This window comes from Trichomonas vaginalis, chromosome III (assembly GCF_026262505.1).
Source record: "Trichomonas vaginalis G3 chromosome III, whole genome shotgun sequence".
Classification (NCBI taxonomy): domain Eukaryota; phylum Parabasalia; order Trichomonadida; family Trichomonadidae; genus Trichomonas; species Trichomonas vaginalis.
Window position 1 is genome coordinate 24,776,140 of NC_067205.1, and position 25,366 is coordinate 24,801,505.

General features: G+C 33.9%; 11 protein-coding genes and 4 pseudogenes across 15 annotated transcripts, besides 7 other annotated features; 11 read left to right on the forward strand and 4 right to left on the reverse strand.

The window, feature by feature from the left end:
* Nucleotides 1-8,052: part of a mobile genetic element that runs on past the window's edge.
* TVAGG3_0758550 (keratin-associated protein family) lies at nucleotides 26-1,576 on the reverse strand (the record flags this gene model as incomplete). Its single annotated transcript, XM_051245517.1, has 1 exon — nucleotides 26-1,576. The coding sequence occupies one exon, from the start codon at nucleotides 1,574-1,576 to the stop codon at nucleotides 26-28; it is 1,551 nt and encodes a 516-aa protein (XP_051092104.1).
* Nucleotides 2,779-3,555, forward strand: TVAGG3_0758560 (uncharacterized protein; the record flags this gene model as incomplete). The annotated part of the gene is made up of 1 exon (XM_051245518.1): nucleotides 2,779-3,555. One exon carries the CDS (start codon nucleotides 2,779-2,781, stop codon nucleotides 3,553-3,555), a length of 777 nt encoding a protein of 258 aa, XP_051092105.1.
* On the reverse strand, nucleotides 3,809-4,423 carry TVAGG3_0758570 (uncharacterized protein; the record flags this gene model as incomplete). The annotated part of the gene is made up of 1 exon (XM_051245519.1): nucleotides 3,809-4,423. The coding sequence occupies one exon, from the start codon at nucleotides 4,421-4,423 to the stop codon at nucleotides 3,809-3,811; it is 615 nt and encodes a 204-aa protein (XP_051092106.1).
* TVAGG3_0758580 lies at nucleotides 5,247-5,695 on the reverse strand (annotated as a pseudogene). Its single transcript has one exon. A coding segment is annotated over exon 1 (449 nt).
* Nucleotides 5,745-6,621, forward strand: TVAGG3_0758590 (annotated as a pseudogene). The gene has a single exon. A coding segment is annotated over exon 1 (877 nt).
* Nucleotides 6,849-7,376, forward strand: TVAGG3_0758600 (protein of unknown function, DUF4107 family; the record flags this gene model as incomplete). The annotated part of the gene is made up of 1 exon (XM_001298267.2): nucleotides 6,849-7,376. One exon carries the CDS (start codon nucleotides 6,849-6,851, stop codon nucleotides 7,374-7,376), a length of 528 nt encoding a protein of 175 aa, XP_001298268.2.
* On the forward strand, nucleotides 7,521-7,847 carry TVAGG3_0758610 (uncharacterized protein; the record flags this gene model as incomplete). Its single annotated transcript, XM_001298268.1, has 1 exon — nucleotides 7,521-7,847. The coding sequence occupies one exon, from the start codon at nucleotides 7,521-7,523 to the stop codon at nucleotides 7,845-7,847; it is 327 nt and encodes a 108-aa protein (XP_001298269.1).
* Nucleotides 8,053-8,058: 6 nt separating the features above from the next.
* Nucleotides 8,059-8,448: a mobile genetic element.
* Nucleotides 8,449-9,138: 690 nt separating this feature from the next.
* Nucleotides 9,139-9,176: a mobile genetic element.
* A 225-nt stretch (nucleotides 9,177-9,401) lies between these two features.
* Nucleotides 9,402-10,999: a mobile genetic element.
* Nucleotides 11,000-11,541: 542 nt separating this feature from the next.
* Nucleotides 11,542-11,666: a mobile genetic element.
* Nucleotides 11,667-12,811: 1,145 nt separating this feature from the next.
* Nucleotides 12,812-13,642, forward strand: TVAGG3_0758660 (uncharacterized protein; the record flags this gene model as incomplete). The annotated part of the gene is made up of 1 exon (XM_001292044.2): nucleotides 12,812-13,642. A coding segment is annotated over one exon (831 nt), but the record flags the coding sequence as incomplete, so codon positions are not given.
* A 161-nt stretch (nucleotides 13,643-13,803) lies between these two features.
* TVAGG3_0758670 (DDE endonuclease family) lies at nucleotides 13,804-14,371 on the forward strand (the record flags this gene model as incomplete). The annotated part of the gene is made up of 1 exon (XM_001294050.2): nucleotides 13,805-14,371. A coding segment is annotated over one exon (567 nt), but the record flags the coding sequence as incomplete, so codon positions are not given.
* Nucleotides 14,372-14,539: 168 nt separating this feature from the next.
* Nucleotides 14,540-14,589: a mobile genetic element.
* A 788-nt stretch (nucleotides 14,590-15,377) lies between these two features.
* Nucleotides 15,378-25,366: part of a mobile genetic element that runs on past the window's edge.
* TVAGG3_0758700 (uncharacterized protein) lies at nucleotides 16,761-17,642 on the reverse strand (the record flags this gene model as incomplete). The annotated part of the gene is made up of 1 exon (XM_051245520.1): nucleotides 16,761-17,642. One exon carries the CDS (start codon nucleotides 17,640-17,642, stop codon nucleotides 16,761-16,763), a length of 882 nt encoding a protein of 293 aa, XP_051092107.1.
* On the forward strand, nucleotides 17,791-18,409 carry TVAGG3_0758710 (protein of unknown function, DUF4106 family; the record flags this gene model as incomplete). The annotated part of the gene is made up of 1 exon (XM_001328516.2): nucleotides 17,791-18,409. A coding segment is annotated over one exon (619 nt), but the record flags the coding sequence as incomplete, so codon positions are not given.
* TVAGG3_0758720 lies at nucleotides 20,764-21,837 on the forward strand (annotated as a pseudogene). Its single transcript has one exon. A coding segment is annotated over exon 1 (1,074 nt).
* TVAGG3_0758730 lies at nucleotides 21,936-22,663 on the forward strand (annotated as a pseudogene). The gene has a single exon. A coding segment is annotated over exon 1 (728 nt).
* TVAGG3_0758740 (integrase core domain containing protein family) lies at nucleotides 23,282-24,238 on the forward strand (the record flags this gene model as incomplete). Its single annotated transcript, XM_051245521.1, has 1 exon — nucleotides 23,282-24,238. A coding segment is annotated over one exon (957 nt), but the record flags the coding sequence as incomplete, so codon positions are not given.
* Nucleotides 24,604-25,158, forward strand: TVAGG3_0758750 (KilA, N-terminal/APSES-type HTH, DNA-binding family; the record flags this gene model as incomplete). Its single annotated transcript, XM_051245522.1, has 1 exon — nucleotides 24,604-25,158. One exon carries the CDS (start codon nucleotides 24,604-24,606, stop codon nucleotides 25,156-25,158), a length of 555 nt encoding a protein of 184 aa, XP_051092109.1.

The window sequence follows — 25,366 nt, forward strand, 5'->3', positions numbered from 1 at the left end:
CCAAAGGGTCTAGGCTCAAGCGCGTTCATTGAACGCGGTACCATGCGAATACAGTCATATAAGGTGGCATATAATCTTCACCCGAGCCTGTTGGATTTGTTGTGAAAGTATGGACATGATTTCCTCCTGGTTCAGTTGGTCGAAAAGTCTTTTTTGCTGAATTGTTATAAGATGGAGATAAAACGTCATTGCCAGCTTTATAGTCTGAGTTGTATAATGTGTGGTCTCTTAATGAGTGGCTATGGTCGCCAGAAAAGTTTGTCGTTCCTGTATGAGTGTGCGCAGGTAAGTTTGCTTCTTTAATTTTCTTTGAGCCTCCTGTTTGCTTTGAAGAGTTAGCACAGTATAAGAATTTGTCTACAATCTGCTGCCACGTACCAAAACCTAAAACACTTGCCGGATTTTTTGAGTTCATTGACGTATAAATAGAGCCTATAGGATATATGGTTTCAAGAATCTGAGTCTTCATTGTTTGAAGTTCTGTCTTGTCGGCTTTCTTATCTAACATTGCTGGTAGTTCATATGCTTCAAAGTTTCTGGCATGATCTTCGATATTCCTGCAACTGTTATCTAAATTGTTTAGTGTATCTTTTACGCTTGTACTCGGATTCTCTAAAGGTGCACTTGAACCCAAATCATAGTTCAGTATTATGTCGTCTGCTCTAACAGTAGTGAAGGATTCATGTGTATGGTTCTTGTCAGCTTTACTATTTAATGTAGCTTGAAGTTCATTTATATCGGAGATATTGTGTTTATGAGATTTCAAAACTTTGTTCGTTGCGTCAAGTTCATCTTTGTCAGCTTTACTTTTAATAGCATCTTCAAAAGTTATTTTTGCCTTAACTCTCAAAGTAAATCTTGGTTCAACTAATACACCGTTAACAAAGAAACTAGAGGCATAAATTTCATCGTTATAACTAAATGCTTCTAGCGCTTTACCCGTGTCATAATGTACAGTACAGCTTATGTCATAACCTTTAGCACGAATGTATTTATATCTTCTTTCATTAACATCTTCCGTCTTCACTTCTTCATCCCGTGTTAAATATCCATGATAATCCGTTATAATCTGTTCATCTGAAGTTATATAATGAACATGGTTCTTGACTCTATCACTCAGAGCTAAAAGATCATTTTTGTCTGCCTTTTCGGCTAATTTCTCATTAACATCATTCACTTCTAATTCAACTCTTCCGCCAGAACTCTTATTATCATTAATCTTTTTCATTAATTCGGTAATTATGTCATAAAGACTATATTCTGTTTTCGGTTTTGTAAATAATGAGTCAAAATTTCTTTTCATCATTACATCACTTACATTAATGATATCAGCTATACCTTTTTCATTTATTCTCTTCATTAGTTCTGCAATAATGACGAATATATAATCTGTTAATTTATTCTCTTCATCGAGGGTTATAGAATGATTTGAAATCGAATCATTAACACCTCTAAATAAATCAATAACTTCAGGATACACGTTTTTAATGTCTCGAATAACCCGACCCGTATCCTGTTGTTCATGGGCTTCATCGCTACGTGGTTTTATGTCTCTAACCATCATCAACGCAGCCATAACCGGAGGGTTTGTTGCTATCTGTTCGAAAATCCGTCCGTTATGTACGGTATATCTAAATAATTTCTTTGTGTTTGTCAAAACATTTGAAACAAGTCTTTTAAAACCATCTACAAAATTTCCCGTTTCACCTAATGTTCTTGCAGCATTTACAAGCTCACCCATTCCAGCTTTTGACCCCAAAAACGTCCATATTGCGTTTATTTCACTCTGTATAGTTGTCCATTCAGCGAAACTAATACCCGCATTCGCTAAGTTGAAAATGAAACTCAGTGGATCGAACTTAATTCCGCCTTCTTTTTCAATTTCAACGAACTCACTAACATGAGATTTTAAATATTCTTTCGTTAAAATCGTTTTCCCCGATGTTATGTCATTAACGAAACTATCACCGTCAAAAGTTAACGAATTCAATTTCGTCATTGATGCTTTTATTTCATACACCGCTTTATCAATAGTTTTTGGCTCACCTTCTTTAGAAGTGTATGAAACATTAATGAATGAATTATATGTATTCATGAATGAGTTAAAATCAATGATTTTCATTAATGAAGCCTTTAATGATTCATTTACTGTCGAATCCCTTAAAGTAATTAATGAACTGTCATTTATGAAAGGTACACTGCAAACCGTTGAGTTTGGATCAAATGCTGTAGTCGGCTGGGGAGTATTAATGATATAAGTCATTAAATCATTAAGTGATGCAAATAATGTTGTCGTTTTTGATTTAATTTCTTTAGCATCTGTTATATACGGTAATTTTATTTCTGTAGTTTCTGAATTAAAGATATTCGCTAAAATGTTTTGTAAACTGTTTTGAACAGTTGTATAAACCGTTGAATCCGGAACTCTTACGATTTCACCGTCCTTTATAAACGGCATAGTACATGACGTAGTGCTTGGATCAAATCTTTCGGGATTATGATTCAACATATATTCTAATGCTTCATAAACAGACCTATATACGGTTGTATTATCTTTTTCAATAATTTCACCGTCCTTTATAAACGGCATAGTACATGGAGTTAAAATAGGGTCAAACTTTTCATAGTCCTTCCATGTTATGTATTTCTCAGTATTTCCATCAGAAATAACAATATATTTGTCAGTAAGTGTGAGAGAGTATTGACCAAAATATAAACGTTTAGCTCTGTCAGCTTCATACGCATATGCAGCTATACTCATATTTTAATGAGAATAAAATGTTGTTCTATTTGCAAAGTACAGACCCAAACGAATACGGGACAGTAAAGCTACAAACAAACTTAGGTCTACAGAATGAGGCGCTTGCATTCAGAATGGTTGACTTCAATACTATCGCTTCATTCGTTATAACAGATGAAACAGATTTCATAGAGATTGAAATAGATGGAAAGAAGCACGAAATAAGATTTCACAATAATGTAGAATATAAGATGGAAACATTAGCTGGAGTGTTAAATGCTCTCATAAATACTACAATAAACAAGGATAACGAAGAAAACTTAATGAATGTTAAACTTATTGCAGGAGTTTTGAAGTTCAGTTATGTGAAGGAGTTCAAGATAACACAAATGAGTCATAGAGTTCAATTGCTTCTGGGAGCATACCATATGACATTTCCTTTGAAAAGTGTTGACAAAACGATTGAGATGAAATATGTTCCATATGTATGTTATGGCAACTGTTTGTACATTGAGTCTAAAATAGCTAATGTCACAGGCATTTCAGGAGTTAATAGTAAAGGTTCAGTAGAATATAAATCCTTCTGTTATGCAGTCAATTCAATGTTCATTCCAAACGTTCCTGTCATAGCAACTCATTTAGGTAAATGGGTTCGCATTAGTCCTCATAATTTGAAAGACATGCAATTCAGACTTGTTGACTTTCAAGGAGAGCCTGTAGAACTGAAGGCACCAGTGCGAATGACTGTTGAAGTTGACTTTTTAGAAAATATTAAATGCAACAGCTTACAAGAGAACTCAGAGCTAAAAATATAAAGTATGAATGTTATGTATTAGGTCATGAACTTTGGTTGTTGCTGTTTGATGAAACAAATGAGTTAGTTATGTCAGTCAAGAGAACAGAAAAATATTGTGTTAGTGAAAACTGCACCAAGTCAATAAGATTAGGTTTGCATTATGAAGATGAGTTCGATACTGTTGAAGAAGTTTTGGATAGATATTACAAATTGCTAACTTGAAATTTTTTGACTGACGGCGCAAAGCGCCAAGACCGAGGGTCCTGACTGCTTTAATTTACTAAAACATATTTCAAACAAAGCTTATAGTCAGTAGATAGTTTTGTATACTCGTTCGAATATTTATACTTAAACTCAACTCCTGTAGTTCCTGGTGTTTCGATTATTCTAATATTACCTATTTTCATGAATAGTGGAGTTTGACCACAGCATTCGATTTCAGGGTCGAGATAGTCAATGACACATTGCTTTCCTGTTATTCGTGAGATAACATTTTCAAGGTCCTCCTTTGTTAGAATTATTTGGTTCTTACTTATAAGATTTGTCAAAAGCTTCTTATCGTCTTTGAGTAAAATTGTTTGGTATAACTGAAGAAGGTAATGGTCTACGTTATCTGAAGGATTTGTTTGAACATTTGTGTAAGGGTTGTCGTTGGCTTCTCTTGAAAGAATTTGGTCCAGTGGTGGATACTCTAACTTAACATCTGATGTAGCGTTAGCGTTTGAAGCTGAGTTTAAATTCACCGACTTAAGTTCTGGTTCTTTTTCTTTCAAACACTCTGAACTATAGTTCTTTATGACAATATTGTTTGTCGTTCGTGAGTCAACATTTGATGTTGGTTCAATTGGAACATTAACGGCACCAGCTAAGATGGATTTGCTTCTCATTTCATATAGAATAAAAACCTTTTATATGTATGAAATGAACAATATACTCGACAAGGGTTTGAATGTAAAGCTAACGAATGAAAATATTGTTGAATTCACTGAGACAGAGCTGTGTATAAAGATGTAGAACTACTGAACAAAAGAGCTAAGGGAAGAAGCAGGAACATGAACAAAGGGTGGAAGCCTATAAAAATTTATGTCAACGATGGCTCAGGAGGTTCAAACATAAAGTATGCAGAAAGTTATAGAGTTTATGCTCTCAAAGGTGAAAAGCCTTCATTTAAGAACAGCTATTCTAACGCATATCCTCAAAAGCTAACGGATGGGGAAGTGGATGATATGAATGACAGCAAAAATATTAACAAAAATGGCGACAGAGATGCATGGAATTTGTTTACCATCAGTCAATTGAAGGTTAAACTTTAAAACAATGTTGGTCGTTCCCATGAATATTTTTGACTTTAATGGTATTAGTCATGATATGAATCTCAAGGTATGAACGAGGAGAGATGAGAGACTTATATGCTTCCCAAATTTCTTCAAAAGGTAATGTTATACCTGACTGTTTCCAAATGAGTTCAATATCATAACGTGAGAAACCTTGAAAGATAACGAAGTCAGTTATGAGACGTTTTATGTTTAAAGCTAAAAACCTCCATGTTTGCATAAGTATTGCTACAGTTAAGTGGTAATGTCTGACTTTAGTAATGATGTTAGCTAATGGTGAGTCTGGTTTTGACACTAAACCTTTCCAGCGAAATCATCACAAACTAATAAAGTGTTTGAAGGATACTTTTTGAAGGGGTATTTTGAAAGTTTTGACAGAATGTAGTTTGTAAGTCGTTTCATATCGTAAACTCCTGAGTATTGACGTAAGTGGTGTTTGTCAATAATTCTTTCCATCTCTCTGAAGTCTTTTGCATTCCTGACTGTATAAATTCAACGATGGCATAATATTTCCTCTTACGTCGAATGTAACGTTGAAGAAATTCAATGAGTTCACTGTCTGGAACTTTAACGACAGAGGCTTGAACTTTTGACATAAATGTTTTCGCTGTTGAGTCCATAGAGTCTGAAGTTGCTGATATAATGATTTGGTCATAATATGAGTCATTTCCTAAACGCTCTGTTATGAGTATATGACGAATGAGGTTAAATGTCTTTCCTGAACCCATCTTTCCACAATAGAAATAACACCATTTGAACAGAATCATAATCTTTGCTGAAAGGAAGAATAAGAGAAGAGTTAAGTTTGTCTGTAGTTTCATTCATGTCTTCATCTACGTCATGTATTAAATGCTTCATTTTATCTCCATTAAAAATGCAAGTCAGAAATATTCAGAACATAGCACCGAGTCTAACTGACAAGAGTATAAAGATATACTATGAACATGTTATGATGAAACCAACCAAAATTCAAGAAAGTCAGTATACTTATGAATATCCAAGACACTGGGTAGAGTATGTAGGAGGTGAGAAAGCTATTGAAATAAGACAAGTTAGAAGTATTCCAGCAGGAAGAACAATATTATTGAAGAACTTTAATGTTTTGAGGTATAATGATGAAACAAAGAAGCAAGATAGTTTCCTGTTGCTGTGTATGTGAACTAGACACAGGAGATGACATGAAAGTTTTTAACACAAAGCTTCAAACGGTAGTGAGAGAACAACTTACTGCGGAAGGACATCCATTACCTTCAGAAGTTACCATAGCATATAATTTTGAAACAAACTCAATAGATTTTAAAGTCATCTCTGCAAAGAAGTCAGGTTTTACATTTAATGAAGCAGATGTATATTCGAATGAAAACTTCAAAGCTATTGCATGGTTAGATAATGACGATTGCTTTAAGAAAATATTTAAATACAGTGACTCAAAGATGTCAATAGATGACCTTCGTGGAATGTTACCATCGACGTTTACAGTTGAAGGTTCAGCAGGATTGCTTACAAGATTGTCAATTGGTGGCATTTGGTCTCGTGAGAACATTGTTATAAAATCCAGTATAAGTGAATTTGCTGAAGAATCTATATTATGTCTTTCAAACTACATGTATTCGCCGCCGAAGCATTATAGTATAACAAACTTTGTCAGTAAGTTTAACATAAGACTTGTCGAACCTTCTTCAATGAAAGATGTTGTGCTACCTAAAGATGGAAAGGATGGACTCATTATTGAAATGATTTTAATTGCATATTAAATGAGCTTGTTCTTGAAGGTCATTCATGATGAAATAACTGTTGTAGAAGATGTTAGCAATTGTTCAGACATTTTGAAGCGTATAGATGATATAAGAAATAAGTTAGATAGACCGCAAAGCGGTGAGGGCGAAGCCCGTGAGAATGTTTATGTTTCATTGACTTTCTCCAGTAACGAGAACTTTTATGAGATAATATTGAAGAGAGATGATTTTAATATGGGTAAATGGTAGCTTGGGCAGCTTTAGGCGCAATGGGAACAAAAGCATTAGCATTTGGAGCAAAAGCACTTGGAGCTTATGACGCAGTAAATAAAATGAGTGGAGGAAGGGTTTCGAAGACATTAGATGCAAATAAAGGGAAGATTGGAGGCTGGGTTGCAAAGAAGTTAAGATTAAATAAAATAGGGCTCATAAATAAAGCATCCAATTTAGTTGCGACTGAGTCAGAAAATGCTTTAGGAAAGGACGATGAGTTTGCAAAACACGCAAAAGACTTTAATGACCAGATGAAAGGTGAAACAATGCATTTAAATAGAGTCGATGGAACTAAAGAAAATGTTTCTTCTCCACCAGCGGTTTATCCATACGGACCTTATGGAATGTATGGAAACCCTTACGAAAGACCATTTGACCCATTGACTGGTGGAAGTAACTGGTATCATTACGGCCGAAGAAGAAAGACAGTCAAGCTGGAGACAGACGTGAAGAAAGCAACTAAAAAGAAACCAAGGAAGAGAGTTATAAAGCAATGAATTCAACAGGGTGAAAAAACAGGTGAGAAAACGGGTGAGATCTCACCACTTCACCTAAATTTATTTTTGTGCTATGTTTTCATACGTGTGAGGGTGGTGATATCATTAATTTTTAAGTTTATTTTTTATTTTATTTTTATATAAATGACGAAAACTATTGAGATAACAAACTACAACGGTCATGAGTTCAAGAATTTGTTCTTCGTTCCTCGTGAAAATACATTCTATCAGATACGAGGGAGAAAGGGTAAAGTTAGTTTGAGCGTTTATGAAGGAATGAAGAATGGAAAGTTTATACAAGCATACGATACAAACGGTAAGCGTGTTTCATTAGCTTTGTCAAAACTTACTAACATTTATTTTGACAGTGACTTTGACTCTGACGATTGGAGCGACAGCAGCGATACTGAAGAATATGAAGTATTGTGTGAAGCACAGCAATGGGAGGAGTTGCAATACTTTTGTAAGTGAGAACGTTTATTTTTACAGTAGTGAAGTCGTTTGTGAAGTCGTTAGTGAGGTGAAGTGGTTGGCGGCTTTATAAATATTTAAAGTTAAGTTGGTGTTTGTGTTTGTGTTGTAAAATATACGTTAACGGTTTTGTAAAGTGTCAAATTCACATATAATGGGTAAGGAGGCGCGCAGTGCCTCAGTACACATTATATGTATACTAACTTCTTTTCCATTTTTTGCCATATTGGATGATATGACACGTAAATTATTGAAAAACAAGTCTTCCAACTCAACAGCGAAGGTTTTAAGAAAACTTTTAGAGGAGTTTATTCCTTACTGCATCTGGACCGATAACGGCGGTGAAAACAGCGGTGAATTCGGCCAGGTTATGCAGGAAAACGGAATAGTTTGGAAGCACACCTTGCCGTATATGCCAAGACAGAACGGCAAGGTGGAGCGCCTGTGGCCAAGCTTAGAAAAGTTTTTGCCAGACGAGTTGGATGATATTCAACAAATCAAGGACTCAGTTCAGCAGTTCATTGAAAAATACAACAATACATCACATTTATCTCTCGATATTAATCCAAAAACGAATAGTAATTACACTCCTAACGAATTATTCGAAGTTTCAAAATTTTGGTACGAGCCAGAAATGCAAAAATGGGAGTTATATATCAAAGACGAATGGGTCTTAGCAAAATTTGAATAATTATATCATTTTAAATGACTACTAAACAATTTTATTTATGATCAAATTTTATATATTTTTTTGGATCAAATCCATTTTAATAGAATTTATATACTATTCATCTATTAGTAAACACTACCGTATATTATTTTTTAAGCTATCTTATTTTTTGAAATTTTATTCAAATCTTTGGTCGCAAGAAGAATTGCATGATAAATAAAAACATTTAATCAAAGTCAATTTTATTTTTCATATTCAAATGGACTGAGTGTTAACATTTAACATTTTTTGCTAATTGTCGTCAAAAATTAGGCGTAAAGCAAAAATTGATATTTCATATGGTTTTATGATAGATAAGCATTATATTCCCACTCATTATATTCGTAAATTTTGAGGTTTATCCTTCGCTTTTAAGATCATTGAATTTGATTTTTATATAAAATAGTTATATATTAGAAAATAATATGAGTTTATGTGATATTATTTTTCAGAAGATTTTGTGTTCTTCTTCAAAATTTTATTTTTTTATTAAAAAGAATCTTTACAAAATATACATTTACTTTAATTAATATTTAAAAACGTGCTCTATCAAAAGTTCCAAAAATTCAATATTTTAGCTTTTCTGAGGTCTCACTTTTGATGAATTTCTGTTTACAACATATTGGATTAAAATTGAATTTGCCCATGCCAATATATCTGATACAATATCCTTAAGTTTTACTAAAGAGAATTTTTTAAAATCCCTGCAGATTAGGGGATTTTTAAATTTTTTGATTTTTTTCGAAAATTTTTCGGAAAAAAATATTTTCAGAAGAGCCTTAACGGCTAAGTTTTATGTTTAATGTTGAGTATCAAAAAGAATGGGCATCTGATATAGCCATCATTATAGATCCAAGGTGATGTGATTTTTGCATCCCTGGGATGGACGATACACCCAAAGTGTCACCTTTTTTGGGATAACATGAATTTTAAATATCATGAGAGTTCTGCAAACCATATGCACAATATCTATTCAGCCTGACTTCTTGTATATATGAGTTAGACTTCTTAAATATTGTGCTTGGGGCGATATAAGCATTTCCGAGATTACCATCGTGCTCTATAGTATGCTACTTCTCCCTGGTTCTAGCTCAGTTCCAAGGATATTGGCGTTCAAGGATTTGGCAAGGTCCTTCCGAAGTCTCTCATTCGATGAGAGATTTCGGAAGAATCTTGCCTTAAAGTACTCCAACTCTTGTTCTTTTGTTCCTAAATAGTGAGAAAAGTTATTTGACTACTTAAGGTAGAGATTATCCGAGGTCCCTCATTTGATGAGAGGCCTCGGATAATCTCTGCCTTAAAATTGTACACTTGTAGTCCATGAGAGTGTAAGTATACATTGATAGGACAGCTTTCTTCTGAAGTCTTAGATTTGATGAGAACCTCAGAAGAAAACTGTCCTATTTTATAGTAAAAGGAGTTTCAGGAGCTCCAAAGCTCCCTTTCGTAAGGATTAGGAGCTTTGGAGCTCCTGGTTCGTAGATGTGTTTCGCATCTTTCATCAGCAAAGGACATTTACCATCTGGGACTCTGTTGATGGAGACTCAGGAGCTCCAAAGCTCCCTTTAGTAAGGATTAGAAGTTTTGAAGCTCCTGGTTCGTAGACGTGTTTCGCATCTTTCATCAGAAGAGGCCCAAATGGTAAATAGCCTCTGCTGATGAGCTTCAGGAGCTCCAAGGCTCCCTCTCGTAACGATTAGGAGCTTTGTAGCTCCTGAAGGTAAGGTAGGATTGCTCTGATCTCTAATCAGTAGATGCCATGCCTCATTATGAACTCTACTGACAAGAGATCAAGAGCTCCAAGGACTCCCTTTTGAGTTAGTGGCGTTCTCACCATTTAGTAGGATTGCTGATCCTACTAATGAAGTGATCACTTAGTATACGTTTTGAATAAATTGAATTTTTTTAGAATTTAGTATTTTTTATAGACATCACATGTATATTATAAATACATAAATATATTCTTTAATTCAAAAAATTCAATTCGGTTTTGGGATGGGTATCCCAGCCCCAAGTATTCAATTTTATTCAATTTTTTAAGAATTTTGGGTTGGGATGCCCAGACCAAAACAAGCTTTATATTTTGATGTGTAGATACGTATGTGTGCATCATTGTTGTGTTATATATTATGTTTTTAATGAAAAAAAAATCTGATTCAAAAAAAATTATCACTAATTAGTTGATAATATAAAGAAAAAATAGATAAATTGTATGTTTTGAGAGTATTTATCCACATTCACTCATATGAATTTCATTAAATAGTGTCTTTTTACTCCAAAATTTATTTTGAATTATTGAAATCAAAGAAAAAAAATCAGAAAAATTTCTCGAAATTTTTATTTTCAAAAAAAATTTGGATTTTATATTGAAAACTGACACTGGGAGGACGATAGGGCTGGGATTGGAGATACCCCGCTCACTTGGGAAAAATACGGATCTATAGCCATCATATATTCCAGAAGCAAATAAAATTTCTGACTTTTTAAGCATAAAAAATGAAATTTTATTTTTTGCAAAAAACAGGCCACCCGGATGTACGTTTATTTGAGAGGAGGAGGATTAAATTTTTGAAAGCACTAAAATTTGTAAATATACTAGTTATATAATAATATGCATTATTTTAAAAAATAAAAATTAAAGCACGTTAAAATCTTTTTTGATGAATTTTTACAAAAGCTGTTGTGCATGAAAATTCGGTTCACTTCACTTCTGACAAAAAATGACAAGTTTACATGACAAAAATAGTTTACATGGCAAAAATATATAGGGTATTTTTTTAAAAGTAGTTATCTTTATATATAAAAATAAAACTTTTGATATATTTGAGTAAATGATTTATTAATTTATTTATTTATTTTTTTAAATCAAATCATATAAATATATATATATATATATAATAGTGAAATAGAACAAGAGATAATTATTGATGATTAAATTGTAGACGAGGATAAAAGTTTAGATAAATTAATAAAATTAGTGTGGAATCAGACAAATTTCGGGTTGTTTGGGAAGGAATTGTTGGCTATGATGTACTGATTCATGATCAGTACATCATAGCCAACAATTCCTTATACAAAGTTCAAAAACTTGGGTGCAATCAGAACTGATTTTCATTTGGCAGATCCACTTCTTGTCTTTCCATTTTTTTTGAATCAATTTATACAAATAAACTTATAAAACACAAAATTATTATTTTATAATATAATTCTTAGATAATACATCCGATATGTAAAGTGTCAAAAATGAATTGAACCGAATTTTCATGCATTACAGATTCTCCGAAACTAAAAAATGCTGAAATATTATAATAAATTGAAGAAATACTGTGATAGAATACCTAGTTATACTAGATACTATTATAATATGAATTCATTTGTATTGAATATCGATTAAAATAAGATGGAACGTCAATTTGACAGACTCAAGTTTCGAATTAGAGACCAACTTTCATCAGCATAGTATATGTGCGCAAACTACTGCATAATGGTATGCTTATCTTTTCATTTTAAAAAATAACGTATTTGAATAATTTCGTAAAAAATTAGAATTACTCGATATTAAGCATATTGCTTTTCTATCATATATGCCTATATTCTACAATAGTGTTACCAAACATCGGGCAACATCATACGTATAATACAACTTTTTAATACTTGAACGTCAATTTGACAGACTCAAGTTTCGAATTAGAGACCAACTTTCATCAGCATAGTATATGTGCGCAAACTACTGCATAATGGTATGCTTATCTTTTCATTTTAAAAAATAACGTATTTGAATAATTTCGTAAAAAATTAGAATTACTCGATATTAAGCATATTGCTTTTCTATCATATATGCTTATATTCTACAATAGTGTTACCAAACATCGGGCAACATCATACGTATAATACAACTTTTTCGTACTTCTTTATCGAATTTAAATAGAACTAAGTTTTTATTTTAAATAAAAGAGAAATAATTCTAATTTATAATCTCATTATTAATTTATTCTCATTTTAATATTTCATCGATTTTTTATTATCGATATTCAATACAAATGAATTCATATTAAAGTCATTTCAAGAGCCTTGTACCGATAAACTAGCCTTGTACTGCCATTTTATGGTGATGTAAAGTATTCAAAAAATTTGCAATGTAAACCATTACATGGCAGAAACTTTAAAATAAACAAAAACATGACACTTAGTACAGGGGCTTTTTGGCTGGTGAAGTCAGATAAAACGTGGCTCAAGTGCTCGTTTAAAATTAAAAATGGAATTTCTCACAGTCGAATTTCTTGGTAGACAACAAAAGTTTATCATCAATTGTCGCGCCGAAGGTATGACATATAGTCAAACTAAGCTTGCATGGGAGGAAGAATACCCAGATCTCGGAACTTTAACATCCAATCTCATTGCTACTGCACTTAAAAGAGCTGCATTAGGTCTATACTGGGAAAAAGGGAATCATGGTGGTGCAGATCCATACCTATGCGAGCGTGATCAGCTCACTTTAAAAGAAATTATCGAAGATTCTGCTTACAAAGGTGAAGCTCTAGAAGCAGCTGACATTATTGACGAGGCGTTCAAGTTGAAAGAGCTCAGAAGAGATTATGGTTACAGATTCCTTCTTGAGATTAATTGTCCTACTCTTGCAGAAGAAGTTATCAATACTCTTGGTGGTGATGATGTATCGAGACCTTATGTTAACCATATTTTACAGCAATTGCATTGCAAGCTTAATGCATGCCAAGAGATTGAAGAATCAAGATACATGGCGTGTGAACCAAGAATTATCGAAGAATTCTACGATAAACATCGTGAAACAATCGAAAGTACTCCAGAGGAGTTGATTTTTAGTATCGATGAAACATTCATAAACAAATTTAAGAAGAAGAAAGTTGCATTACCTGAGGAGATAGAGCATATGATCGCCAAAGGAATTCCAAACTTTCCGCACATTACAGCTTTATGCGGATGCTCAATGACAGGCAAATCTGTCCCACCTCTCTTTGTTCTCCCATGTATTGCAGAACTACCTAGAGAACTGAAAGTATTCCAGCGCGAAAGACATTGTTGGTTTACTTCTACGCCAAAAGGCTGGGTGAACAGAAGTGTATTCTTATTGTATTGCATTTTCTTCATCGAGTGGCTTAACTTTGAACGCCAGAGAATGCCAGAAGATATACGTGACAAGCCTGCTCTCATTGTGTGTGATGGACACTCCAGCCGCGAGAATCCTCTGGCATTGTTCCTTTTGGCAAGTGCCAACATCAAATTAATTGTTCTTCCCGCACATACAACACACATTTTACAAGTATTTGATGTTGGCATTGCCAAAAGATTAAAGTCCAAATTCACGGATTATCTGAGAGATTACATTAAGGCACCGAAGCAAGAGTTCAACAGCAATGCTGCAATGATGCGCTACGCCATTATCTACTCATTTATTAGCGCATGGCAAGAATCAGTATCATTAAGAATGGTTCAAAATGCTGCTGCCGCCTGCGGTCTTTGCCCTTGTTCTGTAGAAGCTCTCAAACATAATAAGTATGTTCGTGAATTGACTCCTGCAGAAAAAGAATTGCAAGAGAAAAGAAATTACCGTAATCGAAATCGTTTTAACATCAATGGTGAAGAATTGACGACGATGGACATGATTTGCGCAATTTCTGACAATATTAAGAAGAATCATGCAAATCACAGATTTTGCAGGAAGCCAGAACAAGACACCAAGGAACGTTTCTACTTTTTGATTACAAACTATCTTGATCCCAGCACTGAGTTGATGACAAAACTCCCTAATATGCCAGGTTATAGTCCAAATGATTAGGAAAATTTTCCAATTTTCCAACAAAAATTTTCCAATTCTCCACCAAAAATTTTTTAAGAAAATATAATTTGACGGTATTGCCCGTCACTTTTTTCGGTACAAGGCTAATATCACGGTATAACCCCCCTGAAAAGACTTTATAATAGTATCTAGTATAACTAGGTATTCTATCACAGTATTTCTTCAATTTATTATAATATTTCAGCATTTTTTAGTTTCAATGCTGATTTGTTCCTTAGCTTGTAAACTATAGTTACTTTATATCTTCGGCTATTATCCTATTCAACTTAGACGTAAAAAAATTAAATAACGTATAAATATAATTTTAATGGTAAAAGATTAAATGTTTATTCCGTATGTAATGTGATTTGATTTGGATGGTAAGATAAGTTTCGGTATAGTTTTTGTTAATTGATTAAGAATTGTTGAATAAAATTCTGGAACTTCGTCAATTTCTTTGATTCCCTCTTCCTCGCAATACAACTCCATATCATTAACTTGTATTTAAAGGCTTCCATATACAAAACTATATATAATGTTTGAAAGTTAAATCCAATCTTTTTCTATTTCTAAAAAAAATTGAGACCTAAACACGAGATAGCTTTCAGAAAATTTTCAGGGACATTTTTAATCATTTTTTTTATTTATTGTAATATCTTTGTTATTAAATTTGAATTGTTTAATATTTGAATGTAAAGAATTGAATAGTAATAATTTTAGTTTTAATACATAGCTAATTGCTAAGCAAAATAATTAATTTATTGTAATTTTGACATGTAAACTAAAGGGAAATTTAGCCGGCCAAATATGTGTCACTTTTTGAGTTCACCTCACTTCCACCATTTCGTCTTATGACAATGGTGCAGATGACGCAGAAAACTATGGGGGTGGCGGCGGTGGCTTATTTGGCGGAGCACCCGGTGGAGGTGGCTCTGGCTTCGTATATTCAGAAAACCATCCACCAGAAATCGAAGAAATTATGTCAATTCAAATTTCGAATGGATTTTTAGTTAGTATCCCTATCTTGGGTACGGCGGCACTGCGTTCCACCTTACCCAAGATAACAGTTTGACACTTTACAAAACCGCTAACGTATATTTTACAACACAAACGACTTCACTAATGAAAAAATAAACGTTCACACTAACGTTCCCACTAATGTTCTCATTTACAAAAGTATTGCAGCGCTTCCCATTGCTGTGCTTCACACAATAGTTCATATTCTTCAGTATCGCTGCTGTCACTCCAATCGTCAGAGTCAAAATCACTGTCAAAATAAATGTATGTAAGTTTTGACAAAGCTAATGAAACACGCTTACCGTTTGTATCTATTGCTTTTATATATCTCCCATTATGTTTGTTGTCGTAAACGCTCAAACTAACTTTACCCTTTCTCCCTCGTATCTGATAGAATGTATTTTCACGAGGAACGAAGAACAAATTCTTGAACTCATGACCGTTGTAGTTTGTTATCTCAATAGTTTTCGTCATTTATATAAAAATAAAATAAAAAATAAACTTAAAAATTAATGATATCACCACCCTCACACGTATGAAAACATAGCACAAAAATAAATTTAGGTGAAGTGGTGAGATCTCACCCGTTTTCTCACCTGTTTTTTTCACCCTGTTGAATTCATTGCTTTATAACTCTCTTCCTTGGTTTCTTTTTAGTTGCTTTCTTCACGTCTGTCTCCAGCTTGACTGTCTTTCTTCTTCGGCCGTAATGATACCAGTTACTTCCACCAGTCAATGGGTCAAATGGTCTTTCGTAAGGGTTTCCATACATTCCATAAGGTCCGTATGGATAAACCGCTGGTGGAGAAGAAACATTTTCTTTAGTTCCATCGACTCTATTTAAATGCATTGTTTCACCTTTCATCTGGTCATTAAAGTCTTTTGCGTGTTTTGCAAACTCATCGTCCTTTCCTAAAGCATTTTCTGACTCAGTCGCAACTAAATTGGATGCTTTATTTATGAGCCCTATTTTATTTAATCTTAACTTCTTTGCAACCCAGCCTCCAATCTTCCCTTTATTTGCATCTAATGTCTTCGAAACCCTTCCTCCACTCATTTTATTTACTGCGTCATAAGCTCCAAGTGCTTTTGCTCCAAATGCTAATGCTTTTGTTCCCATTGCGCCTAAAGCTGCCCAAGCTACCATTTACCCCATATTAAAATCATCTCTCTTCAATATTATCTCATAAAAGTTCTCGTTACTGGAGAAAGTCAATGAAACATAAACATTCTCACGGGCTTCGCCCTCACCGCTTTGCGGTCTATCTAACTTATTTCTTATATCATCTATACGCTTCAAAATGTCTGAACAATTGCTAACATCTTCTACAATAGTTATTTCATCATGAATGACCTTCAAGAACAAGCTCATTTAATATGCAATTAAAATCATTTCAATAATGAGTCCATCCTTTCCATCTTTAGGTAGCACAACATCTTTCATTGAAGAAGGTTCAACAAGTCTTATGTTAAACTTACTGACAAAGTTTGTTATACTATAATGCTTCGGCGGCGAATACATGTAGTTTGAAAGACATAATATAGATTCTTCAGCAAATTCACTTATACTGGATTTTATAACAATGTTCTCACGAGACCAAATGCCACCAATTGACAATCTTGTAAGCAATCCTGCTGAACCTTCAACTGTAAACGTCGATGGTAACATTCCACGAAGGTCATCTATTGACATCTTTGAGTCACTGTATTTAAATATTTTCTTAAAGCAATCGTCATTATCTAACCATGCAATAGCTTTGAAGTTTTCATTCGAATATACATCTGCTTCATTAAATGTAAAACCTGACTTCTTTGCAGAGATGACTTTAAAATCTATTGAGTTTGTTTCAAAATTATATGCTATGGTAACTTCTGAAGGTAATGGATGTCCTTCCGCAGTAAGTTGTTCTCTCACTACCGTTTGAAGCTTTGTGTTAAAAACTTTCATGTCATCTCCTGTGTCTAGGTTCACATACACAGCAACAGGAAAACTATCTTGCTTCTTTGTTTCATCATTATACCTCAAAACATTAAAGTTCTTCAATAATATTGTTCTTCCTGCTGGAATACTTCTAACTTGTCTTATTTCAATAGCTTTCTCACCTCCTACATACTCTACCCAGTGTCTTGGATATTCATAAGTATACTGACTTTCTTGAATTTTGGTTGGTTTCAACATAACATGTTCATAGTATATCTTTATACTCTTGTCAGTTAGACTCGGTGCTATGTTCTGAATATTTCTGACTTGCATTTTTAATGGAGATAAAATGAAGCATTTAATACATGATGTAGATGAAGACATGAATGAAACTACAGACAAACTTAACTCTTCTCTTATTCTTCCTTTCAGCAAAGATTATGAATTCTGTTCAAATGGTGTGTATTTCTATTGTGGAAAGATGGGTTCAGGAAAGACATTTAACCTCATTCGTCATATACTCATAACAGAGCGTTTAGGAAATGACTCATATTATGACCAAATCATTATATCAGCAACTTCAGACTCTATGGACTCAACAGCGAAAACATTTATGTCAAAAGTTCAAGCCTCTGTCGTTAAAGTTCCAGACAGTGAACTCATTGAATTTCTTCAACATTACATTCGACGTAAGAGGAAATATTATGCCATCGTTGAATTTATACAGTCAGGAATGCAAAAGACTTCAGAAGAGATGGAAAGAATTATTGACAAACACCACTTACGTCAATACTCAGGAGTTTACGATATGAAACGACTTACAAACTACATTCTGTCAAAACTTTCAAAATACCCCTTCAAAAAGTATCCATCAAACACTTTATTAGTTTGTGATGATTTCGCTGGTAAAGGTTTAGTGTCAAAACCAGACTCACCATTAGCTAACATCATTACTAAAGTCAGACATTACCACTTAACTGTAGCAATACTTATGCAAACATGGAGGTTTTTAGCTTTAAACATAAAACGTCTCATAACTGACTTCGTTATCTTTCAAGGTTTCTCACGTTATGATATTGAACTCATTTGGAAACAGTCAGGTATAACATTACCTTTTGAAGAAATTTGGGAAGCATATAGTCTCTCATCTCTCCTCGTTCATACCTTGAGATTCATATCATGACTAATACCATTAAAGTCAAAAATATTCCATGGGAACGACCAACATTGTTTTAAAGTTTAACCTTTAATTGACTGATGGTAAACAAATTCCATGCATCTCTGTCGCCATTTTTGTTAATATTTTTGCTGTCATTCATATCATCCACTTCTCCATCCGTTAGCTTTTGAGGATATGCGTTAGAATAGCTGTTCTTAAATGAAGGCTTTTCACCTTTGAGAGCATAAACTCTATAACTTTCTGCATACTTTATGTTTGAACCTCCTGAGCCATCGTTGACATAAATTTTTATAGGCTTCCACCTTTGTTCATGTTCTGCTTCTTCCCTTAGCTCTTTTGTTCAGTAGTTCTACATCTTTATACGCAGCTCCTGTCTCAGTGAATTCAACAATATTTTCATTCGTTAGCTTTACATTCAAACCCTTGTCGAGTATATTGTTCATTTCATACATATAAAGGTTTTTATTCTATATGAAATGAGAAGCAAATCCATCTTAGCTGGTGCCGTTAATGTCCAATTGAACCAACATCAAATGTTGACTCACGAACGACAAACAATATTGTCATAAAGAACTATAGTTCAGAGTGTTTGAAAAAAAGAACCAGAACTTAAGTCGGTGAATTTAAACTCAGCTTCAAACGCTAACGCTACATCAGATGTTAAGTTAGAGTGTCCACCACTGGACCAAATTCTTTCAAGAGAAGCCAACGACAACCCTTACACAAATGTTCAAACAAATCCTTCAGATAACGTAGACCATTACCTTCTTCAGTTATACCAAACAATTTTACTCAAAGACGATAAGAAGCTTTTGACAAATCTTATAAGTAAGAACCAAATAATTCTAACAAAGGAGGACCTTGAAAATGTTATCTCACGAATAACAGGAAAGCAATGTGTCATTGACTATCTCGACCTGAAATCGAAATGCTGTGTCAAACTCCACTATTCATGAAAATAGGTAATATTAGAATAATCGAAACACCAGGAACTACAGGAGTTGAGTTTAAGTATAAATATTCGAACGAGTATACAAAACTATCTACTGACTATAAGCTTTGTTTGAAATATGTTTTAGTAAATTAAAGCAGTCAGGACCCTCGGTCTTGGCGCTTTGCGCCGTCAGTCAAAAAATTTCAAGTTAGCAATTTGTAATATCTATCCAAAACTTCTTCAACAGTATCGAACTCATCTTCATAATGCAAACCTAATCTTATTGACTTGGTGCAGTTTTCACTAACACAATATTTTTCTGTTCTCTTGACTGACATAACTAACTCATCTGTTTCATCAAACAGCAACAACCAAAGTTCATGACCTAATACATAACATTCATACTTTATATTTTTAGCTCTGAGTTCTCTTGTAAGCTGTTGCATTTAATATTTTCTAAAAAGTCAACTTCAACAGTCATTCGCACTGGTGCCTTCAGTTCTACAGGCTCTCCTTGAAAGTCAACAAGTCTGAATTGCATGTCTTTCAAATTATGAGGACTAATGCGAACCATTTACCTAAATGAGTTGCTATGACAGGAACGTTTGGAATGAACATTGAATTGACTGCATAAAGAAGGATTTATATTCTACTGAACCTTTACTATTAACTCCTGAAATGCCTGTGACATTAGCTATTTTAGACTCAATGTATAAACAATTACCATACATACGTATGGAACAGATTTCATCTCAATCGTTTTGTCAACACTTTTCAAAGGAAATGTCATATGGTATGCACCCAAAAGAAGTTGTACTCTATGACTCATTCTTGGTATCTTAAACTCTTTCTCGCTGCTGAACTTCAATGTTCCCTCAGAAGAGAGTTCGACATCTATGTTGTCAATAGTTTCTTCATTTATGAGAGTATCTATGACTCCAGCAATTTTATCTATTCTGTACTCGGCTCTGTTAGGAAATGTTATAACACTTCTTTTGTCATCTATTTCAATCTCTATGAAATCTGTTTCATCTGTTATGACAAAAGTTGCGAATAGTATTGAAGTCAACAACTCTGAAAGCAAGCGCTTCATTCTGAAGACCTAAGTTTGTTTGTAGCTTTACTGTCCCGTATTCGTTTGGGTCTGTACTTTGCAAATAGAACAACATTTTATTCTCATTAAAATATGACTATTGCTGCATATGCGTATGAAACAAATGAAGCAAGAAGAGCACATGAACTAGTAAACGAAAACTCAACTTTAACAGTGGAAGGCAATGATTTAGTCATTGACGATGGAAAGACTAAAAAAGTCATTGATTTCGATACTTTTAACACTTATGACCCATTCATTACAACAAGCAAGGTTCCCATCATAAATGATGGAACGGTGCAATATATAAATTCTACAGTAGATGCCTCATTAGTGAAAGTATTAAATGTTCTCATTGAATTGTTAAAGAGCTTTCGATTTGACGACAACATTAAATGCCTAAAGAATTTAGTCATGAATGAGAAACAAATTCTTGGCGTTGCTGGTAGCAGTAATGATGTACACCTTATGACATTAGAATATTATAACGAACATAAAGATGAACTGAAAGGAGAGAAGGGTGACACTGGACCTCAAGGACCACAAGGAATACAAGGAATACAAGGAATACAAGGACCTCAAGGCGAAAACGGTTTGGATGGTGAAGATGGAAAGGATGGAAAAACTGCTAAATCATGGATATGGAACCTTATAAATACTGGTTTAACAGCTGCTTCATATGGAGTTCTTCAATACCAAATCGGAAAGATATGGGTAGTACTTGGTGAAGAAGTTTTAGATGACGTTAAAAATGCTTTGAACTTCATTTCAAATGGTTCGGATACTATTAAAACTTTATCTGGTTGGATGCAAGAAACAAGGAGTCAAATAGATACTGTAAGACGTATAGCAAACAATGCACGTACGGGATTGGATACTTTACGAGAAGCACAAAATACACTAAAGGAAGCAAATGATATTCTTGGCTCAGTATCAGACATGCATGAAGATTGGCTTAAAGGTATTAACAAATCTTTAAAAAATCACAGTCAGTCTATTGCTGACTACAAGAAAAGTATAGATTTTTTACATAGTGCTATGGACGTACATGATGGAAGCATAAGGAACTTACTTAATGCTAACAATAACTTACCAGGAACTATTAAAGCATTTATAAAGTCCTTTGTAAAACCTGGTGCTCTAACCATTAGGTCTTTGAGAGCAAGAGCATTGAAGTCAAGAGATGCAGAAACTCCAACAGAACCTACAGAAGGAACTGAAACAACAGAAACTCCAGAAGAACCACCAAAACCAACAGCTAATGAAATATTGTTCGAATATTTTCCAAGGTACTCTGTTCTCATTGCATACATTCAAGAAATACTTAAGAAAGCAGACTTGACTTTAGGAGATGATGAAAGTTCTGTATATCTTTCGTTCCAGTTTCAAATAGCAGAACTTTTGAGACAGATATGCTTAATGTATGACAACATCTCTGATTTCACAAGTATGATGACGACCATGACCCGAACACGGTGAAGAAGAAGTTTTACAAACATCCATTAAGACAGGAAAGGTTTTAACTCAAAGTCTCATTATTGACACCAAAGATGGCGAAGTGGACGTTCTTCAAGAGCTGAAGAAAAATACTTCTTCGGGAGGTGGTGGTAGGCATGAACTTGAAATAAATGAGATAGAAGAGAAATTAGCCGAAAAAGCAGATAAAAACCATGTTCATTATATAACTTCAGACGAACAGATTATAACGGACTACCATGGATATTTAACACGAACTGAAGAAGAAATGAAGACGGAAGATGTTAATGAAAGAAGATATAAATTCATTCGTGCTAAAGTTTATGACATACACTGTACTGTACAGTATGACACAGGTAAAGCACCAGAAGCATTTGGTTATAACAATGAAATTTATGCTTCATACTTCTTTGTTAACGGTGTATTAGTTGAACCAAGATTTACATTGAGAGTTAAGGCAAAAATAACTTTTGAAGATGCTATTAAAAGTAAAGCTGACAAAGATGAACTTGACGCAACGAACAAAGTTTTGAAATCTCATAAACACAATATCTCCGATATAAATGAACTTCAAGCTACATTAAATAGTAAAGCTGACAAGAACCATACACATAAATCCTTCACTACTGTTAGAGCAGACGACATAATATTGAACTATACCCTTGGTTCGAGTGCACCTTTAGAGAATCCAAGTACAAGCGTAAAAGATACACTAAACTCCTTAAATAGTAAATGTATGAACATTGAAGGTCATGTCAGAAACTTTGAAGCATATGAACTACCAAAAATGTTAGATAAGAAAGCCGACAAAACAGAGCTTCAAACATTAAAGACTGAAATACTTCAAACATTATATCCTATAGGCTCTATTTCTACGTCAATGAATTCAACAAATCCAGAAACAGTTTTAGGTTTTGGTACGTGGAAGCAGATTGTAGATAAATTCTTATACTGTGCTAGATATTCAAAGCAAACAGGAGGTTCGAAGAAAATTAAAGAAGCAAACCTTCCACCGCACACTCATACAGGAACGACAAACTTTTCTGGCGACCATAGCCACTCATTAAGAGACCACCCATTATACAACTCAGACTATGAAGCTGGCAATGACGTTTTATCTCCATCTTATAACAATGCAGCAAAAAAGATTTTTCGACCAACTGAACCAGGAGGAAATCATTCACACACTTTCACAACAAATCCAACAGGCTCGGGTGCAGATTATATGCCACCATTTGTGACTGTATTCGCATGGTACCGTACAGCTTAAAATCTTTAACTTTACATAAATGAGCTTGAAAGAAGTATTCGAACAACATCCATGGAGGTCATTTAAGAAGTTCAATGAAGCTGCAAAGAGTTGGGGATTTACTAACAGAGCTGAAGTGAAAAGGTTCTTTGACAAAAATGTTGTACATCAAACAAAAATAAACCCTTACGACTACTTTTTACCAATTTACTCCAACACTCCTGACGCATACCAATTTGACACTCTCGTTCAAAGCAGAAAAGGAGGACATAAACCATTCCTCATCTTCATTAATGTTAACACTCGCAAAGCATATGCATATCCAATGAAAAATAAAGGAACTCATGAAGTGTTAAGAGTTTTACAAAAGTTTGTAGCAGAACATAGCCCAAGTACTTTAACATCAGACCAAGACAGTGCATACCTCAGCAATGAAATCACAGATTTTCTCATTAAGCATAACATAACTCACTACACTACCGAAGACCATAACCATAACATACTCGGCATCATAAACCGCTTCATAAGGACTCTCAGAGATTTAAATCAAGAGCGAGACTTTACCGAAGAAACAATGAAACATTTTCTCGAAGTATATAATTCCTCAACACATTCTACAACAGGACATACACCAAATTCAATGACACAACAACAAGAAGAAAAGTATATACAAAAGAAACGAAGTCAAACACAAAATATCAGAAATTCAACACAATTTACCCTCATTCCTGGTACAAAAGTTCGTGTAGTTCTTGACGACAAACCGTTGACAAAGAAACGTTTAAGGTTAAGTCGAAATTATTATATCGTAGACTCTACGCAAGGTAATGGATATCTTATAAAAGCTGCTGACGACTCCATTGCATTTTATCCTCGTCATAAATTAGTTGAAAGTAGTAATGGCAAACTTGCTGAAACCATTGACGAAGCAAAGCGAGGAGTGGTTATTGAAATACTTGGCTATAACATAAACGATGACACTTATAAAGTAAGATATGAAGGAGGCGTTGAAGATGTTATACCATCTAAGAACTTGAGAGAATCTAAACCAACTCATCTGGGACCTAGAGGGAGTACTGGAAGGATAAAAATAAGCCAGAAAGAATAAGAAAATTCTTCTAAACTTTTTCATTAGATGTAAATCAGACAAAGCATTTACCAGAAAGAATAAGATAATTCTTCTAAACTTTTTCATTAGATGTAAATCAGACAAAAATATAATTGAGGTGAAGAGGTGAGATCTCACCCGTTTTTTCACTTGTTTTTTCACCCTCACGAATTTTCATGAATTTCCTTAAGATAGAAAAAATAAAGTTAGTTTTATTTTTATTTATTTTTTTTATTTTGTATGTAAGAACAGAAATGTCAGTCGAAGCAAAAACATTCACGAACAAATCTAATGGCGAAACATTCACAAAAGGCACTTATAATGGTATTGAAGTCTTACGTAGAGACAAGGATGGTTACATTAATGCAACAAAGATGGCAAGAGAAGCGGGAAGGTTAAACCATTTAAACAGATTTCTCAATAGTGCTAAAATGCAGGAAATTCTTGAGTTTTGGTTGAAAGAATACGGTCAAGCCAAAAGTGGCTTGACCTCAAAACAAGCATTTTATGAGCTTACTAAGGGTGTTATAAATGAATTCAAAGGTATTTACATACATCCTGACCTCGTTCATTTTGTTGCTGAATGGTGCTCTGTAAAGTATGCATTTTATGTCAAAGATATTATGGACTCCATAGACAAGAAAGTTCATGAAAAGTTAGATGAAGAAGAACTCGAAGATACAGTAGAAAATGCAAAACATTTGTTTGAAGAAGAAGTTAGAAAAATGTGCGAAAAACAATTAGAACATGAACGTGAGATATGTTATGGTTATAGAGATTCTCCATACGAACTAGACCAATGGAAATAAGAAGATTTAAAGAGAGAATTTAGAGAATATGAACTCGCTAAGATAGCATTAGAAACTGCAGAAAAGAAGTTAAAAGTTTGGGGTCGTTTTGTACAAAAATATTGTGAGTAAATGAACCATTTATTTTTGCTGAATTCACCAAAAATATAATTGAGGTGAAGAGGTGAGATTTCACCTCTTTTTTCACCTGTTTTTTCACCCTCTTGAA